The following is a 19213-nucleotide window of genomic DNA, read 5'->3' on the forward strand; positions in this document are numbered from 1 at the left end:
GCTGAACCCTCTGCATCTGGCTGTTCACTTTTCAAAAGTTGGGCCAAGTGTCATTTTTCAATGAATATTTTCCTGAAGTGACTCTCTTTGTGAGGAAACATCTATGCCTCTTTCTGTACCCCAACATTATTTTCAAGACATTTGCCATAGTTTCTATAACTCATCACTGTATTCCTGCATTTATGTTTGTCTACTACTGTGCAGTAAGATCAGGGAGCATATTTTGAAAGTGCCTTACCTGACATAAATCAGGGGCTCAATAAATATTAGATAGGGGAATGAGGAATATAAAAAATACGCAGAAACTATAATAGGGACTCCATTGTAGAAATTAAATCTGGCTAGAGCTAGGAGGAATGGAATAGAAAATTCTTTCATTCGAAGATTCTGGATTGAAGATCATTAAACACATATATTCCTGCTATAAAGATAGCCATCACTGTTTCAAAACCTGCTATCTAAATATTTATTATAACATTTTGCAAAAAGTTTCACAAAAATTTTACTATCCAAACAGAAAATTCTACCATAACAAAGTTATATAACCACAAAAATGGAAATGTTTAATTCACAGGTGAGCTCATGTAGGAGGATATAGAGGATCTCCTATGGAATTGTATAAGTGTCTTCTAAGGAAGTGGGAAAGCCTGAGTTTGTTAGTGTAAGAGATCTAGAAAATCCCATGCACGGAAAAAAACAACAACCTTGGTACATAAAATACGTTAAGAAAGGTGATCATGTACATGGCTCTAAAATGCTTATGATTTTTTCTCCATGTGAGAAAATTTAGAAGAGTATTATATTCTAATTACTGGTTTTTTAAAGCTTCACTATGTTACTCAAGTGTGACATGGTATGTTTGAGAATCTGGAGAAGTACTCATGCAGTGGATAGATAATCTTAATCATTGAGGCTATGTAGACGCCACTAACGGCCCTCTACTGCTTTGAAGATCTGAAGGAGATGAAAGAATTTGACCATTTGGTAAGGAAGTTGACTTTCGGCTAAAAGTCTAGGATAGTAAAGAGGTTAAAAACTATGCAAGATAGCATCATTTGAAGATCAGAAGTAGCATCTTCTTGGTAATGAAGCTGCAGTCGTTTCCCCCAGTGAATTATAGAAAATGATTGACAGAGGTAACAAACATGTTTTCAGCAATATCAATTTTCTTATTATGATTTGGATTTTTATAAAGAAATGTCATCAGAATATAATAAAAAAGAGCTAGGACATGGGGCATCCAAAGATAGGCTGACACACAACTTTCAAGTGAAAATTGTAAAAGTGATGTTAAACTAAAGCCAGTCTACTTGTGTAACTCTAAATACCCCAGGTTCCTTAAGGAAATGTGGAAAAGTAAATCACCTATTATGTGGTTCTTAAATCTAAAATTTGGTTGAAAAAAACATAAAGTGATTATTCAAGGAGTCAAGGAGTCATAGTTTCTAATGGTCCATTTTCTTAGGAGTATAAAGTCTTAGAACATAAAGTGTTGTGGTTAGGACATGGGTAAATTTTATTCAATAAAAGTTGGTGGAATTGCTGTGAAGAACCCCAGTTAGATTGATAAGCTAAGAAAATACCTCCTGCACCCCACCTCAGGATGGATCTCTGAACTGTTTTTTCATCCCTATTTCATTCTGCCAGTGGTGACTTCATCTCTCCATGGAGGGGCTGTGTACCTCCTCTGGCTGTGGCTTTGCTGAACCTTCAATGGTACTCTTTGATGTTTAGAGGCACTTTCTATTTAGCTCCAACAAATGGAAGCTCTTTAGTTTTCAGTTTTAATGAAGCCTTTCTAAGCCTGCCGAATGAAAGCAAAAGGCTTTCAGGCTCAATGAAAAGGACTTGTTTAAGAGAAGTGAATTGATTTTGATCATGTTGGGTATTCTTGAATAATGCCCTAAAGAAGAAAACATTTGCCTAAGCGAAGAGTGACATGCAATTTTTTTCTTGTAACCTGTATCTGTGAAAAATGCCTCACTCCAGGGTTGCAAAATGTTCTAAGACCTGGATGCTAATTAGTGTTTATGAACAGAGAAGCTCTTACCCTCTAAGATTTCTTCTCTGGAAAGTAGGCATTTTTTTCCTCACATCTCTTGTTTGAATATGGGACTCTTTTGCAAATGCCATCATTGCTAAATCGAAGAAATATCAATAACTTGCATGACCATAATAAGATAGCAATCTGCTAAAGTAATTTTAGCAGATATTTGTTTATTGTTTATTATAGTCATAAACTAGATGGTAGAGGGACTAGGAAAAAATAATACATAATTATTATTATTGGAGAACTATTAGGACCTAGGTAAAATAAGTAAATAAATAATTATTGGATTTATTTTTCTTTTGTACTTTCCTAAGAGATCCATCAATGACTATGTTTATATGAATATTACTATGTCTGCTCTCTCACTATCTATAACTTTTTTAAAAGGATACTCTCTCATTTCCACAGCCAGAAAACTTTAAATTTAGTATTTCTTAAGTAAATAAATATTTCTTAAGTAGCTAAATAATAGTATATCATGAGGTATTAATAACATTAATAAAGGTATTAATCACCTTTCACAGACAGGTAAACCATAACATGAATGGAATCTGACAAATATTGCCATAGAAATACGTATTTGTATAAAGGGAACACATATAAATGGGATTTAATTTTCCTAAGTTTTAAATTATAGGGGGTATTGATATTTGAACCACACTTTGCAAGGCTAATAGCTTTCTGTTCAGGAAGGAAAGGGACAGTTCTGGAAATGCAAACTTAATGATCAGTCTGTTCATCCAGAAATTTGAGTACATGGAAGTGTCTATTTTATTTAGCGAAAACCAGGTATGTGTTGCCAGAACTTAGAGGGCAGGAGGGTTAGGGTAGCTTAGGATGAAGATTAACATCATGTTATCCTATAAAGGACTTTGTAGCAATACCTGAAAAATCTTCAAGGAAAAAAACCCTCAATTATCTGTATATTACATTTATAAATACATTATATTCTAAGGCTTTGCCTACTTTCCCTTCTTCTTCCAAGTTAATTCTGAACCTTAACATGATGAGGTTCTGAGAATGCAGAAGATTCATTAACTGTGTCTAAGATTTTTTTTATTTGAAGTATTTATTTTTTAAAACTTAATCTGCTATTTTGTTTCTTTCTGTTTTTAATTAAACTCATGTTGGCAATCCTTTTCATTGGGTGAGTCACACAGGATTGAACTCTTAGCAACTAATCAAAATTTATTGTACATTAGGCAGTTTTGATAGATTGTACTTTTTAAAAGCGTAATTTATTTAGTGCTGCCTTTGTGTAGCACTTTCAGTACAATACACGTACATCTGAAAAACATGAGTTTTGAACTGAGAATGCAATTTAATTTTTGACTAGTTTCAAAGTAAATACTGCTATACTGGGTCCTCAGTAGAGGGTGGAAAGAAATTCATTAAACAGTAGTAATCTAACTTGAGTGAAAGCAAGATAGAAAATAAAGGATGGGACATGTTGAGAATCCTGAGTGTAATCTCTAGGTGCTAAGGTTTTCTAACCAAGGCTTTGCATGTATAAGTTCATTTTCTTAATAAAATTAACTTGTATAAAGACTAGAGGATTAGAGACAATTCTGAAGACCAAGGTAAAAATTTCCAGGAACACTAGTGCTCAGAGGAGACGATTCAAGTATTTGCCAATTGAACAATGTTCCCCATAAAACACTTTAAGATTTTAAACTGCCCAAAGACCCTTTCTTTAAACTTTTTAAAAAATTAAGCAACAACAAAACAAACAACTACAAAAGCAAGACCTGGAAACTGTTGAACAAAGAATTGGGAAAAAAATATTCTAGAAGTCAGAAAAAAAGCATCAATTGCATAGGTAGAAATTTTAGAATTATCCGCTGAGAAACCACATTCTATGGAACTTTGAACAAAATCAACGTGTGGGAAAATGATGTGCATCAGTGAAGAACAGTTAAGAATTAGGAGAGCCTGGATGTTTCAGCCTCCTGGAAGTTAAGGAAGGAAGGAGAGCACAGAGCAAGTGACATAGTGGAGTCGGACCAAAGGCTGCTGGAATCAGTAGGTATAAATACTGGCCTGTGGCTGGTAATGAGAATGTTTGGAGAATGCTCCTAAAGCAAACATGGGTGGTGAAAAGGCAATGGATGTATGGTAACATTTTGTGATGTTTGTTGGTGAAGGGAAGAAGTATGAGAAAAGAAGAGTTCGAAGGCACAGTTGAGACAAGGGAAGCTTGTATAGAATTAGAGACACAGAGGGGAGAGAACCAGGAATGAAAGATGTGGGGCACCAACAAAGCTTATGCTTGCATTGATGTTCAGGAAAAATTAGATCAATGCATAGGTAGGAAAGTTTCCTTTATCGTTCATATGTGAGTAAAACCAGTTGTTGCCAGAAAACTATAACAATATCTGATATAGTTAATTAGTCTGAAGCAAATAATTCCAAACTGTTTTAGGGTAATCTTTGTTTAGAGCAATAATTCATTTAAAAATTACTCTAAGGTCTATAACCATTTATTTCTCTGGCCATGGTAAATAGTTCCTGTAATTTGAACATGGAAGATATTTCTGAAGTGGGTGCTGGGGATAATCACAAATACAGCCAAGTCTCTGTGATAAATGATTTAGACCAATTACTGACATGCTCAATTGAATACTAATACTCCCCATGAAATGACTTTAATACAAATAAAATGACAGCTGCGCTGCAGTGAAGGGACACATGAAGCTTTGTGTTCGCTTGTCTCCAAGGTTACCATCTGCGCTGATCTGAAGTTTCAATGTGTGGGATTTCTAACCTGTGCAGAGACTATATTTTCAGACCAGGTATGAATTGGGTATAAAAACAGCTTGGAAGGTACTTGAGCATTTATTTGGGCTACCTCCATGCTGACCATAATCACTCAATTGTCCTGGAGAGACAGATGTCTCTTTCCTGTTAGAAATTTCCTGCAATAAATGTAGCAATAACTAGAATGTTAAGGATTGTTTAACCCCACTTTGCATATAGAAACAAAAAGATGTGAATTTCCATACTGTGCTACTGAATCATATTCTAGATAAAATTGAGAACCAAAAAAGATTTGAAAACTGGAATGACTTCTACTCTGGTGTTTTTATGATTAATATTTTGTAATTTATGTATACTTTTCAAATAAACATAAAAATTTAGCTTTAAAGCATAGGCATTTTAGAAGTCTAGAACCTATAAATGTGAACCCAAATTAAAAAAAAATTGTATTTTTATAGTTTAAAAGGAAGAAAGACACTTTCTTTATTTTAAAATTCTGTTGCATTTTACATTTCTTAATTTCTTTTTTTTTTTTTTTGGTTTTTGGCCAGGGCTAGGTTTGAACCCGCCACCTCCGGCATATGGGACGGGCGCCCTACTCCTTGAGCCACAGGCGCCGCCCACATTTCTTAATTTCAAACATTTATTCTTATTTTTTCAATGAATGTTTATTGAATACCTTCTCTGTCCTAGGCACTGCCCTCAGAAGAAAAGCAAACCAGAAATTTAAGATAATAGTTTCTGGTGTTGAGACACAACTTTTTTTCTCTGAGTACCATAAAGGCAAAATTTTTGTGTTGTTGAATATTCCACTAAACCTAGTAGTAGTTGATTTTATAAACCTGGTTTTTGTTTGTTATGTTTTTTGATGATGCCTCTTAATATGAACACTTGGCAGAATGCCAAAGTAAAATTTAGTATAAGTAATTTGATTATGTATTAAAATAATATAACATCCAGATATATAGCTCTCTAAAGATAGTATTCTAATATCTAGTAAGATAAATTGCATTAGACAATATTCCTTTTTTTTTTTTTTTAATTTGGCAACTGAACCCTTGGTAAGAATTAGGTTATACACATGGGGGGGGAAGGAAAATCAGAGAGGGGGAAGGAGGGAGGGGGTTGGGGCATTGGTGTGTGCCACACCTTCTGGGGGCAAGACATGATTGCAAGAGGGACTTTACCTAACAAATGCAATCAGTGTAACCTGGCTTATTGTACCCTCAATGAATCCCCAACAAAATAAATTAATTAATTAATTAAATTAAAAAAAAATTAGGTAATACAGATTGTGAAAGTTTGAAGTCAACTGTTTTGGTGGCAGAATTTGAAGTTCCCATGTCTTTACGAGGTATGTCTATATGCTTTAACAATTAACCAAGTACAGGACTCTCCTGGAAGTCCTTGAAAGTCTCTCTTGGTACATGAGCAGATGATTTACATGTCCTCATAGCTGCTACTCCACTGACCAGACCAGAATCTTTCTGGCAGTCAGGGTTTTCTAAAATATAGTAGAATTTATTAGAATTATGGTTCTTGCTGTTTCTGTGTAGACACTCGTATGCACTTTTACACAAACAACAATTTTCATAGTGTGTTTTATGCTTGTGCATGAGGGCCTTGGTGTCAGACAGTTCTCTTTGTGTAAACATGTATGATATTTTATTAATATTTGCATCCTAAGTAGTTAGAGCCTAGTAAATACAGAGCAAAATAATTTGTTGACCGATGAATTATTTAAGAAAGCCACAAATGCGATCAGTGTAACCTGGCTCATTGTACCCTCAATGAATCCCTAACAATAAAAAAAAAAATTATACATAAAATATATAAAATTATGAACAACAATGGACTGATCCCACCTCCCTTCTACCCCATCTCTGCCACTTCCCAGTAGGTATGAAACCATGAAGACACTGGGAGTAAAGGTCCCCAGGTCTTAACCGTGGTAGCAGACCGTGCTTTTCTCCCATTCTCCACCTCCTCTCCTTACTTGGTGATGGATACCTGGTTTGTAGTTGGCCATACAGACGCCTAGAATGATGGCTGCATTTTCCAGTCTTCCTTAGGGTAGGAGTGGCCAAGTGACTAAACTCTGGCTGATCAAATGCAAGCAGAAATGTCATCTATGAACTTTAGGAAGCAAACTTCTTTTGCTCTTTCCCCTTTCTGCTGGCTGGAATGCAGACACAGTCACTGGAGCGCAGCATGAAGGGGAATCACATGTTGAGAGTGGTGGAACTATAAGAAAGAAGGAGCCTCTGTCCTCAGTGCTCATCAAGTTGCCATATATGCCTTGGACTTCTTAGCTCAAGAATCATTTCTATGACAGAGAAATAAATTGTCTTTTCTAAGTTACTTCGATTCTGTTTTTGTTTTTGTTTTTTAATCTAGTAGTCAGACCTAATGGTAGTAATTCAGGGCATATCTTCTTTAGAAATCCTTCCCAAATCGCTCAGATTAGGCTGAAAGCCTCTCATCTGTGCTCCCATGTACCCTGTGTATATCTTTATTAGAACACTTACCCTATTTTATTATTATCTTTTTTCAATAAAACATTCTTTGGAGGTAAAGAACCATGTCTTAACCAAGTGTCATACATCTTGTACCCTCAATGAATATAGCTATATCCCCAAGCTATATCTAGGATGGCGTAAGTGCAAATAGTATATGCTCAATAAATTATTTGATTGAACAACACTGGATTAATAACCTAAACTAATTAAAGTGCTAATTGAGTACTATGGAATCGTATCCTATGAAAATTTGACTCAAGATATAGAATATCTTGATATAGTAGATGCTCCAAAAAAGTGTTCGGAGATGTTTGTTATGTAATTACACACTGGCTTGCTCCCCCCATGTTACTCAGTATAAATTATTACCCACTCAGATACAGTTGTGAGTGATACTTTGTTGTTGATACCTTGGATGTGATCATAACTTGTGGCAACAATTTTATTTTTTTGTTGGCTAATCAGGTTCTCTATTTTGAACCTTTCATTTTGGATATATAAAAGTGATTTAGAAAGAGAATATTTGGTGCCCCCCAAAGCACATTTTGTCCTTTCTCTGTATTCTCTGTTTGAGTGAATGAACATTGTATTAACCTGTTAATTGTTTTTAAACATAAGGTGTTCAGCTTATTTATATGGTTGCTTTGATTTTATTTTTGATTTATGACATGTCTTATATTTTAAGAAAAAGATTCATATTTTCTTTTGTGTACCATTACAACATTATTGATCTGGATAAAATCTGTGACAAGTCATACAATTTGGGCACTAGAGATATCACTGTATTTCTATTTTTTTTGTAGGTCCCCTCAAACTGTAAGTGGTTTGTACATCGTTCTGGTAGAAATTCCTAGTAGTGTTGTCTTCTTGACCACCTGATTGATCCCCTGTTCTGAAATCAAGAAAAGACTTCCCCACATACTGCTGCAATGTCTGTATCTAATTTATCATGGTAAGTGAATTATTTTCTGACCTTAAATACAAATAAATGTACATCACAAGCAATACTTTGTGAGAGAGTTGTACTTCAGAACTTGGATAGAGAGAAAACTATAAAAATCTGTTTTCTAGAGATTATCCTATGTTAAGGTGAAGAAAGCAACCTGGAATTAAAAGTTTTATGCTTTAAGTGCTGCAATATCTGAGGACTCTGGAAAAGATTCAAGCCCCACACTGAATCCCAGTGATAGCCAATACCTTTCTTCCCTGCACACCCCAGGAGAGAGAAGAGTAGTGCTGCAATATCCTTTGAGTGATCCTTGCTACAGGTGTTGTCCCAGACCCCAGACAAACAAGCTGTAAGGCGGGCTGTAAGCACAGGGTAGATATTTTCTCATCAATGCATCTTTCCTTTTGGCTTCATATTTCAACAAATCTATCCAAGTGAAACTGAGTAGAACTGAAATATAGAAGAGAAATTTTGTATAGAGAGATATTTCTACATAACTGTCATTCTGAATAATCTTGACTTCAGTTCATATTTTAAAAATGTTTGTGATTTTAAAAGGAAGTATAAGATATTTTTCTGGCAAATAATCAGCTTCTCTGTGGCAACGAAGAGCAATACTACAGAGATAAATTTGAAGTCATTTTATTGAACTTTGGGTATTTTTTTTGTATAAAGAGATGAATGAGTGATATTTATAATTGCACAGTATTCAGTGTGTGAATGTAAGGAAAATCTGGTAATCTTCTCCATTTCCGAAAGAGCCCATTTCATCCATGCTCTTCAATTTGTGCTGCAAATAGAGACAGCATGAGATTAAAGAGTTCGTTTCCTGATTCAGCTTAGCTTCATACATTTATTTTTAGTTAAGTAAGCAATTTCTTGAGGGTAAAGGGTGTAATTATTTATATGGATTTACTGTAGTGTTTCTGAAGGACCTACTTTTTATGGACTCTAGAATATATCCCTGGATCCTTAGGCCTGGGTGCTGAGGGTTTCAGCTTGAAAAACATAAAGAATGAAAGGAGCTAAAATATAGTCTGTGGAAAAAAATTGAAAAATAAAATGTATTTAAAGTGTGAATTATTACGGCACAATATGTTTTCTTCCTATATGATTATTAAAATAAAATTGTCATTAAAATTTTTAAAACATATAATTTCTGTGGGACTTGTGAACCCTTTTGAACTCCCTGGGAAACACACGTGTATTTAAAGGACTTATACCCCTGGAAAGCATGTGTGTGAATGAAGGATCCTTAAAAATCAGGCAGCATGCCCAAGGGGGCAGGGATTAAAATAGACCTGAAAGTCCTATGTCAAGTTAGAGGGCAGAGAGGCTTGGTTCAGAGTCAGGGAGGGCCGACATGGGGGCCTATCCTCAGCGTGTGCCTCTATTAACTGCTTTTATGTGGTGTGAGGATGTGATGAATGGTCATCCAAGACACAGTGAACCCCGAGGAGATCTGTGTCCTGGTTCCAGTGGTTTAGGAGAACATCTGGAATTTAGCAAATGTCCTCTAAGTGAATGAATTGGAAAGGAGTGTAAAAATACAAAGCAGGTAGGTAGTTCAGTGGTAAATAAATGTTATCATTCTAAAAGAAACTTAAAGTAGTGATCTTATAAAATAGTATCTTCTAGAACAGTATCTTACAGAATTCATATATATGGAATTTATAGAAATTCTTTCTATGTTGCATGTTCAAATTATACAGAAACGATTCTTTCATATTTTCATTCCACGGTGTCCTTGGTTCTAGCTACAACCAGTGCTCCCAGTTAGATTTGGACAGAGGGAGCCCTTCATTTATCTCACCAGGGTCATCTCACCAGACAGCTGTGTGATGTTTGGCATCTCCATAGTCCTACTCTTGGCATTTGAGCTACCCAAATGCTGGAAGAGAAGGGAAAAAGAAAGTAAATATAAGACATGCAAAAAAGTCACTGATTTGTATCGTTTATACCTAGTTTACCCATGCCTTCTTTTTTCATATTCACCTTTGTAATTGGTTTATATTTCCTAAATCTTCTAATTTATATTTTGGGATCGCTGTCTTATAAACATTTGAATAGGGAAGCATAGACACTCATCAATTCTCTGTGGGGATCCCTCATAAAGTTACATTGATTTAGCAAAGTTATTATAGTCCACAACATGGCTCTCTGTTTTTGAAATCCAAAAACTAAGACGAGAAAATACTGACAATTGGAAAATTAACTGGGTCAACAGATTGTTCATTTAAAAAGGAGACATGTAACGTTTAAGTGCATGCCGTATTCGACACGGGTGACTGGTGCATCCTCTTACAGTTGTGGAAAACCACATGGGGACCTAAATCAGAAGTTTGGCAGATGATCACATAATCTTAACAAGGACAGTTATGCTTCCAATGTCCAAAGGAAATAGGAAAGGGTACACCTGGCAGGACATAGTTGTCAATAAGAGACACTGAGGTTGGCCTCACAGGGCAGCTTCTTCGCGTCCAGAGTTAGAGTAGCTCTGCTAGTGTATGTCTCTGTGACTGTTCCGAGACCCACTTCTGCCAGACTCTCTCTGCTTGGTTTCTTGTTAATATTAGCTCTGAGTGCACAGTCAAAACATTCTTTAATCTGTGAACATGATGCTGTATATATCTAACCACATCCATGTGTTGATTTTAAAATTTAACTCTGAGGTGTAATGTAGGGAGCGTGGGTGCCTATTGTGATCCTCACAGGCAACTTAGGAATTTAAAAAATGTAACTTGGGAACTCATGTGCACAATTAGAACTATCCAAGCAATATTCCCAACTTTTAAATACCCTGTTTAGAAAATTATCCTTTCCCATGTATTAAAAAATACTTTTCTCACTCTAGTAGTTATGTATGTGATACTTGAAAAAATATATAAAATAACTTGCCTCTTTCTTGCAGATTCTAAAAAAAAAAAGAAAAGAAAAATACAATGTTGGATACTTCCAAGTTTTCAGGAAACTAGTCTCAATCAGAAAAAGGAAGCAGTAGGAACTGATTTAAAGAGTCTTATGGAGATATAAGGAGATGCTTTGTGAATATTCCTGTTTAATAAATAATTAGCAGAGGGAGACAATGCGGGGGTTGATTCTGGTTGAGATGAAACATCATGATATGCAAAATCAATGGCAGAAATGCATGAATGGGCGACAGATTCCAGGGTATGATCTGAGGGACAGATCATCTGTGTTTCTGGTAGCACAGAAGATTAACAGGAGAGAAAGTACTGGTCAACTTATCTATTGTAACACTGAAATAGTGGGAGCTGACAGAGTAAAAAGCTCTTGACTTAGTAGCGAAGGAGCTCAGTATTTTGAAAGAGATCCTAATGGGGTGCAACTGATTTTGCCAAATGATATTTTTTTGCCCACAAATTATTTTTTACTGTGATTCCTACACACACTTTAGTTTTTGTCCCAAAGCATTTTAAAGACTAGATGGCTTCTTGCAGAGGTGAAGGTAATTCACCTAAACCCAGGTAATTGGAGAAAGAAGTCACTGGATGATAGTGAAGAATTCAAGTAACCAGTCAAAACTTACTGAACATCTATAATGCACCATGATGCTGCGCACAGGGATAAGTTGTGATCAAAAGCAATGGATCTCTTTTGAAGCTCATTTTTTAGTCAAGAGACTAAATCAAATAACTGTTTTAATGTGGGCAATGCTCTAAAAGGTGAATGCTATGTCCAGAGTATTTTTGGCAACAAAGTAGATATTTGTTTTTTTTGTTGTTGTTTTTTTTTTTTTTTTATTGTTGGGGATTCATTGAGGGTACAATAAGCCAGGTTACACTGATTGCAATTGTTAGGTAAAGTCCCTCTTGCAATCATGTCTTGCCCCATAAAGTGTGACACACACCAAGGCCCCACCCCCCTCCCTCCTTCCCTCTTTCTGTTTCCCGCCCATAACCATAATTGTCATTAATTGTCCTCATAACAAAATTGAGTACATAGGATTCATGCTTCTCCATTCTTGTGATGCTTTACTAAGAATAATGTCTTCCACGTCCATCCAGGTTAATACTAAGGCTGTAATGTCTCCATTTTTTTTAATGGCCGTATAGTATTCCATGGTATACATATACCACAGCTTGTTAATCCATTCCTGGGTTGGTGGGCATTTAGGCTGTTTCCACATTTTGGCGATTGTAAATTGGGCTGCAATAAACAGTCTAGTACAAGTGTCCTTATGATAAAAGGATTTTTTTCCTTCTGGGTAGATGCCCAGTAATGGGATTGCAGGATCAAATGGGAGGTGTAGCTTGAGTGCTTTGAGGTTTCTCCATACTTCCTTCCAGAAAGGTTGTACTAGTTTGCAGTCCCACCAGCAGTGTAAAAGTGTTCCCTTCTCTCCACATCCACGCCAGCATCTGCAGTTTTGAGATTTTGTGATGTGGGCCATTCTCACTGGGGTTAGATGATATCTCAGGGTTGTTTTGATTTGCATTTCTCTAATGTATAGAGATGATGAACATTTTTTCATGTGTTTGTTAGCCATTCGTCTATCGTCTTTAGAGAAAGTTCTATTCATGTCTCTTGCCCATTGATGTAAGGGATTGTTGGCTTTTATCATGTGGATTAATTTGAGTTCTCTATAGATCCTAGTTATCAAGCTTTTGTCTGATTAAAAATATGCAAATATCCTTTCCCATTGTGTAGGTTGTCTCTTTGCTTTGGTTATTGTCTCCTTAGCTGTACAGAAGCTTTTCAGTTTAATGAAGTCCCATTTGTTTATTTTTTTGTTGTTGCAATTGCCTTGGCAGTCTTCTTCATGAAGTCTTTCCCCAGGCCAATATCTTCCAGTGTTTTTCCTATGCTTTCTTGGAGGATTTTTATTGTTTCATGCCTTAAGTTTAAGTCCTTTATCCATCTTGAATCAATTTTTGTGAGTGGGGAAAGGTGTGGGTCCAGTTTCAGTCTTTTACATGTAGACATCCAATTCTCCCAACACCATTTATTGAATAGGGAGTCTTTCCCCCAAGGTACATTCTTGTTTGGTTTATCAAAGATTAGGTGGTTGTAAAATGTTAGTTTCATTTCTTGGTTTTCAATTCGATTCCAAGTGTCTATGTCTCTGTTTTTGTGCCAGTACCATGCTGTCTTGAGCACTATGGCTTTGTAGTACAGACTAAAATCTGGTATGCTGATGCCCCCAGCTTTATTTTTGTTACAGAGAACTGCCTTAGCTATACAGGGTTTTTTCCGGTTCCATACAAAACGCAGAATCATTTTTTCCAAATCTTGAAAGTACGATGTTGGTATTTTGATAGGAATGGCATTGAATAGGTAGATTGCTTTGGGAAGTATAGACATTTTAACAATGTTGATTCTTCCCATCCATGAGCATGGTATGTTCTTCCATTTGTTAATATCCTCTGCTATTTCCTTTCTGAGGATTTCATAGTTTTCTTTATAGAGGTCCTTCACCTCCTTCGTTAGGTATATTCCTAGGTATTTCATTTTCTTTGAAACTATGGTGAAGGGAGTTGTGTCCTTAATTAGCTTCTCATCTTGACTGTTATTGGTGTACACAAAGGCTACTGACTTGTGGACATTGATTTTATATCCTGAAACATTACTGTATTTTTTGATGACTTCTAGGAGTCTTGTGGTTGAGTCTTTGGGGTTCTCTAAGTATAAGATCATGTCGTCAGCAAAGAGGGAGAGTTTGACTTCCTCTGCTCCCATCTGGATTCCCTTTATTTCCTTGTCTTGCCTAATTGTATTGGCTAGAACTTCCAGCACTACGTTGAATAGTAAAGGTGACAGAGGACAACCTTGTCTGGTTCCAGTTCTAAGAGGAAAAGCTTTCAGTTTTACTCCATTCAGTAAAATATTGTCTGTGGGTTTGTCATAGATAGCTTCAATCAGTCTTAGAAATGTGCCACCTATACCTATACTCTTCAGTGTTCTAATTAGAAAAGGATGCTGGATTTTATCAAATGCTTTTTCTGCATCTATTGAGAGGATCATGTGATCTTTATTTTTGCCTCTGTTAATATGGTGGATAACATTTGTAGACTTGTGTATATTAAACCAGCCTTGCATCCCTGGGATGAAGCCTACTTGATTATGATGAATGACTTTTTTGATGATAAGCTGTAATCTATTGGATAGAATTTTGTTGAGATTTTTTGCATCTATATTCATGAGTGAGATTGGTCTGAAATTTTCTTTTTTGTTTGGGTCTTTTCCTGGTTTTGGTATCAGGGTGATGTTTGCTTCATAGAATGTGTTGGGGAAGATTCCTTCTTCCTCAATTTTTTGGAATAATTTCTGCAGTACAGGAATAAGCTCTTCCTTGAAGGTTTGATAGAATTCTGGAGTGAAGCCATCTGGCCAGGGCATTTTTTGGTTGGAAGATTTTTTATTGTTTCTTCGATCTCAGTGCTTGAAATTGGTCTGTTCAGGAGCTCTATTTATTCCTGTCTGAGTCTAGGGAGAGTGTGTGATTCCAAATATTGATCCATTTCTTTCACATTGTCAAATTTCTGGGCATGGAGTTTTTGGTAGTATTCAGAGATGATCTCTCTGTGGGATCAGTTGTTATTTCCCCTTTATCATTTCTGATTGAGGTTACTAGAGATTTTACTTTTCTATTCCTCGTTAGTATGGCCAATGGTTTATCTATTTTATTTATTTTTTCAAAAAACCAACTCCTTGTTTCATTAATTTTCTGAATGATTCTTTTGTTTTCAATTTCATTGATCTCTGATTTGATTTTGGATATTTCTTTTCTTCTACTGAGTTTAGGCTTAGATTGTTCTTCTTTTTCCAATTCCATGAGATCTCTTGTGAGATTGTTGATGTGCTCTCTTTCTGTTTTTCGAATGTAGGCATCTAAAGCGATGAATTTTCCTCTCAAAACTGCTTTTGCAGTATCCCACAGGTTTTGGTAGCTTGTGTCTTCATTGTTGTTATGCTCAAGGAAGTTAATGATTTCCTGTTTTATGTCTTCCTGCACCCATCTGTTATTCAACAGAAGATTGTTTAATTTCCATGCCTTTGGGTGGGGTCGAGCATTTTTGTTAGAATTGAGTTCCACCTTTAGTGCCTTATGGTCTGAGAAGATACAAGGTCAGATTTCAATTCTTTTGATTCTGTTGATATTTGTTTTGTGTCCCAGGATATGATCAATTTTGGAGAATGTTCCATGGGGTGATGAGAAGAATGTATATTCTTTATCTTTGGGATGGAGTGTTCTATATGCGTCTATCAAGCACAATTGTTCTAGGGTCTCATTTAAATCTCTTATATCCTTGTTTAATTTCAGTTTAGAGGATCTATCTAGCTCTGTAAGAGGAGTGTTAAGGTCCCCTGTTATTATGGTATTATCAGATATCATATTGCTCAGACTGAGTAAGGTCTGTTTTAAGAATCTGGGAGCATTTAAATTGGGTGCATAAATATTTAGAATTGAAATGTCTTCTTATTGTATTTTTCCCTTGACCAATATAAAGTGACCGTCTTTGTCTTTTTTGACTTGAGTTGCTTTAAATCCACATGTATCTGAAAATAAGATTACAACTCCTGTTTTCTTCTAAATTCCATTTGCCTGAAAAATTGTCTTCCAACCCTTGACTCAGAGCTTTAATTTGTCTTTTGAAGCCAGGTGTGTTTCTTGCAGACAGCAAGTGGATGGCTTGTGTTTTTTAATCCAGTCAACCAATCTATGTCTCTTCAGTGGGGAATTCAAGCCATTAACATTTATTGAGATAATTGATAAGTGTGGTAGTATTCTATTCGTCTTATTTTGTGAGAGTCCATTGCTTAGTTTTATCTTTTGCATCAGTGTGGAGGTTAGGTTCTGTCCTTTAATTTCTGAGTTCTTACTTTGCTGCTGATCCATTGTGGTGGTCAGTGTGCAGAACAGGTTGAAGTATTTCCTGTAGAGCTGGTCTTGTTGTGGCGAATTTCCTCAAGTGTTTGTATATCCGTACATAATTTGATTTCTCTGTCAATTTTGAAGCTTAGCTTAGCAGGGTACAGAATTCTGGGCTGGAAATTGTTCTGTTTAAGTAGATTAAAGGTAGATGACCATTGTCTTCTTGCTTGGAAAGTTTCATTAGAGAAGTCTGCGGTCACTCTGATGGATTTGCCCCTGTAGGTCAACTGGCGCTTACTCCTGGCAGCTTGCAGAATCTTTTCTTTTGTCTTGACTTTGGACAGGTTCATCACAATGTGTCTTGGAGAAGCTTGGTTAGAGTTGAGGCGACCTGGGGTCCGATATCCCTCTGAAAGCAGTGTGTCATAATCTTTGGTGATATTTGGGAAATTTTCTTTTATAATATTCTCTAGTATGGCTTCCATTCCTCTGGGGCATTCTTCTTCCCCTTCTGGAATTCCTATAACTCGTATGTTGGAATGCTTCATAAAGTCCCATAATTCTGACAGTGAATGTTCTGCTTTCTTTCTCTTCTTTTCTGCCTCTTTTACTATCTCAGTTATCTCAAAAACTTTGTCTTCTACCTCTGAAATTCTTTCTTCTGCATGGTCTAACCTGTTGCTGATACTTTCCATCGCATCTTTAATTTCCCTGATTGACTGATTCAGATCCTTCAGCTCTGCTATATCCTTTTTATATTCTTCATATCATTCATGTCTTATTTGATTCTGTTTTTGAATTTCCTTTTGGTTATTTTCTACTTTATTAGCAGTTTCCTTCATTGTTTCCATCATTTCTTTCATTGTTTTCAACATGTGTATTCTAAATTCCCTTTCTGTCATTCCTAACATTTCTTTATAGGTGGAATCCTCTGCAGTAGTTACCTCATGGTCCTTTGGCGGGGTTGTTCTGGACTGGTTCTTCATGTTGCCTGGAGTTTTCTGCTGATTCTTCCTCATGAGTGATTTCTTTTATCTGTTTCCTTGCCCTAATTTTCCTTTCACTTCCTCTTGCTCTTTAAGTTCCCGTGCCTGTGGACTAAGGTTTACAGGACCAGAAGGGTGAGAAGGTTGAAGAGCAAAAAAGGGATGAAAGAAAGGATGACTGAGTGATAAGAAAAAAAAAAAAAGAAAAATAGAGAAAGGAGAGGGGGTGGGTAAAAGGAATATTGACAAAAAGAAGAGAGGCACAGAAAGAGAGAGACAGAGCAATATAGGTGTACAGTAGGGTACTTTGATACAACCTTAAAAAAAAAAACACCTTCTGGGGGTGCCCAGTTGGGTGATTCACTTGAGGTCAGCAGCTCTTTGCTAACCTGATCAGACACAGTACCCCACCTCCACCAAGTAGAGAGGAAAGACAAAAATGCTATAAATCAAACCAAAACAAGCAAACAGAAAACTTTACGGGATAAAATTGGCTGGAAAAACCAAATAATAGCGGTAGAAACGCTAAGAAAAATGAAGTTCTAATTATTGAAATAGGCAGCAATGGGAAATGATAATTAAACTAGAAAAATTGAGAAAGAAAAAGGATCTGTATGGAAAAGGTTGAACTTAAAAAACAAAACAACAATCAGCAACATCAAAATAAACAAAAAAATCAACCAAACCAAAAAAAAAAAAAAAAAAAAACACAACCAAAAAGAAAGCAGTATGTATATGTTATTGAATATTGTCTGGGCAACAGGTGGTCTTCTGGGATATGAGATGTTAATCACAGTTCTGATACGACTGGAGGCTGCTAGTTTCTCAAACCCCAGCACGTAGACACCCTAAATCTTTCTTCAGCCCACTTAAATGGCACTTTGAACTTGTTCACTTGCTGAGCAGAAGCTTTCCCAGGGAAGTGCTTGCCGCTGGAATCACTGCTGAAGTGGCTATCCACTTACCCTGTGTGCCAAAACTGTTCTTCCTCTGCCCCGGAGGGTTAGGGCTGCAAGGCGGCGAAGACCCCGCCCTTAGGCTACTTGTTCGCTGGGTTACCAGCTCCCACCCAATTCTAGCTCTGCGACCCTGAGGGCGGAGCTTACCGGGGCAGATCGGTCACAATGTCTGCCTGTGACCCAGAGCCAAACACTATTAGCTCCATCTGGCTCAGCGGCTCAGACTGGGGCCCTAGACAAAGGCCAAAGTTCTCCGCACTCCCGCTCAGGCTCTCCCCAAGGCAGTTCAGCTGAGTGCCAAGTCCAAAGACACCAAAACAGTTCACAGGTAAGGCCTTTCTGGTTTGCAGTCTCGCTGCTACTGAACTTACAGTTGCGGGCGGGTTTAGACGGATTGAACACACGCAACCACTTGCCGGTTTACCACTGTTTTAGTCCTCCTCTTGGGGTCCAGAAGTCTCTTGCTGACTCCCTGTATCCTCTCAGGGGTGATGATAGGCAGATCCCACCAGCCAGAGATGCCTGGAGTCCTATCTCCCCAGACTCACGGTGCCCAGATGCAAGGAAGCTGTTACTCGGCTGCCATCTTGCTCCGCCTCCCTGATATTTGTTTTTCTTACTTGGGATGAAATGGCTTATTTTTCAGAAATAAATATACATCACTTGCATGTGTTTCTAAATATAAAGAAATAAGTTAATTATAATTAGCTAATTATAGTCAACACTATAGACAATGAAAGCAGATATTAAAAAGTGACCTAAATTCTACCATTCACAGAAAATCACTGTTTAAAATCCTGAGGTGCGTTATTTTCTGCATATACACACTTTTTTTTTTCAAAAATGGACTTAAAGTATGCAGATATTTTGCCCGTCTTCTGCTTTCACTGTGTAGTTCCTATGGCCATCACTCCATTTGATTGATATGAAGCCACGTCTTCACGTGTAATATCTGGTGTACCGTTGTGTAACAGTAGTGTCAATTACTTTATAGACGTTCAGACATCTTCTAACTTTCTTTTACTTCTGCTGTAGGGAAAATTATTCACATATTATTGGGGCACAAATTACTATGCCATTCATGATATCTGTAATGCCCTATCTTACTGCAGCTACCTGGATTGCAGACATCAAGGCTCTGATGAATGTAATAAAT

General features: G+C 36.7%; 1 protein-coding gene across 4 annotated transcripts in view; it reads left to right on the top strand.

The window, feature by feature from the left end:
* OXR1 (oxidation resistance 1) overlaps nt 1–19213 on the top strand; it is a 470813-nt gene that overhangs the window by 57556 nt on the left and 394044 nt on the right. For all 4 annotated transcript variants that reach the window (XM_053558779.1, XM_053558783.1, XM_053558787.1 and 1 more), the window contains exon 2: nt 8130–8278. In XM_053558779.1, coding sequence (XP_053414754.1) covers nt 8256–8278 — 23 coding nt within the window. In that variant the 5' untranslated portion in view covers nt 8130–8255. The remainder of the gene's footprint in view (nt 1–8129; nt 8279–19213) is intronic.

The sequence above is a fragment of the Nycticebus coucang genome, chromosome 13 (genome assembly GCF_027406575.1).
Source record: "Nycticebus coucang isolate mNycCou1 chromosome 13, mNycCou1.pri, whole genome shotgun sequence".
NCBI lineage: Eukaryota > Metazoa > Chordata > Mammalia > Primates > Lorisidae > Nycticebus > Nycticebus coucang.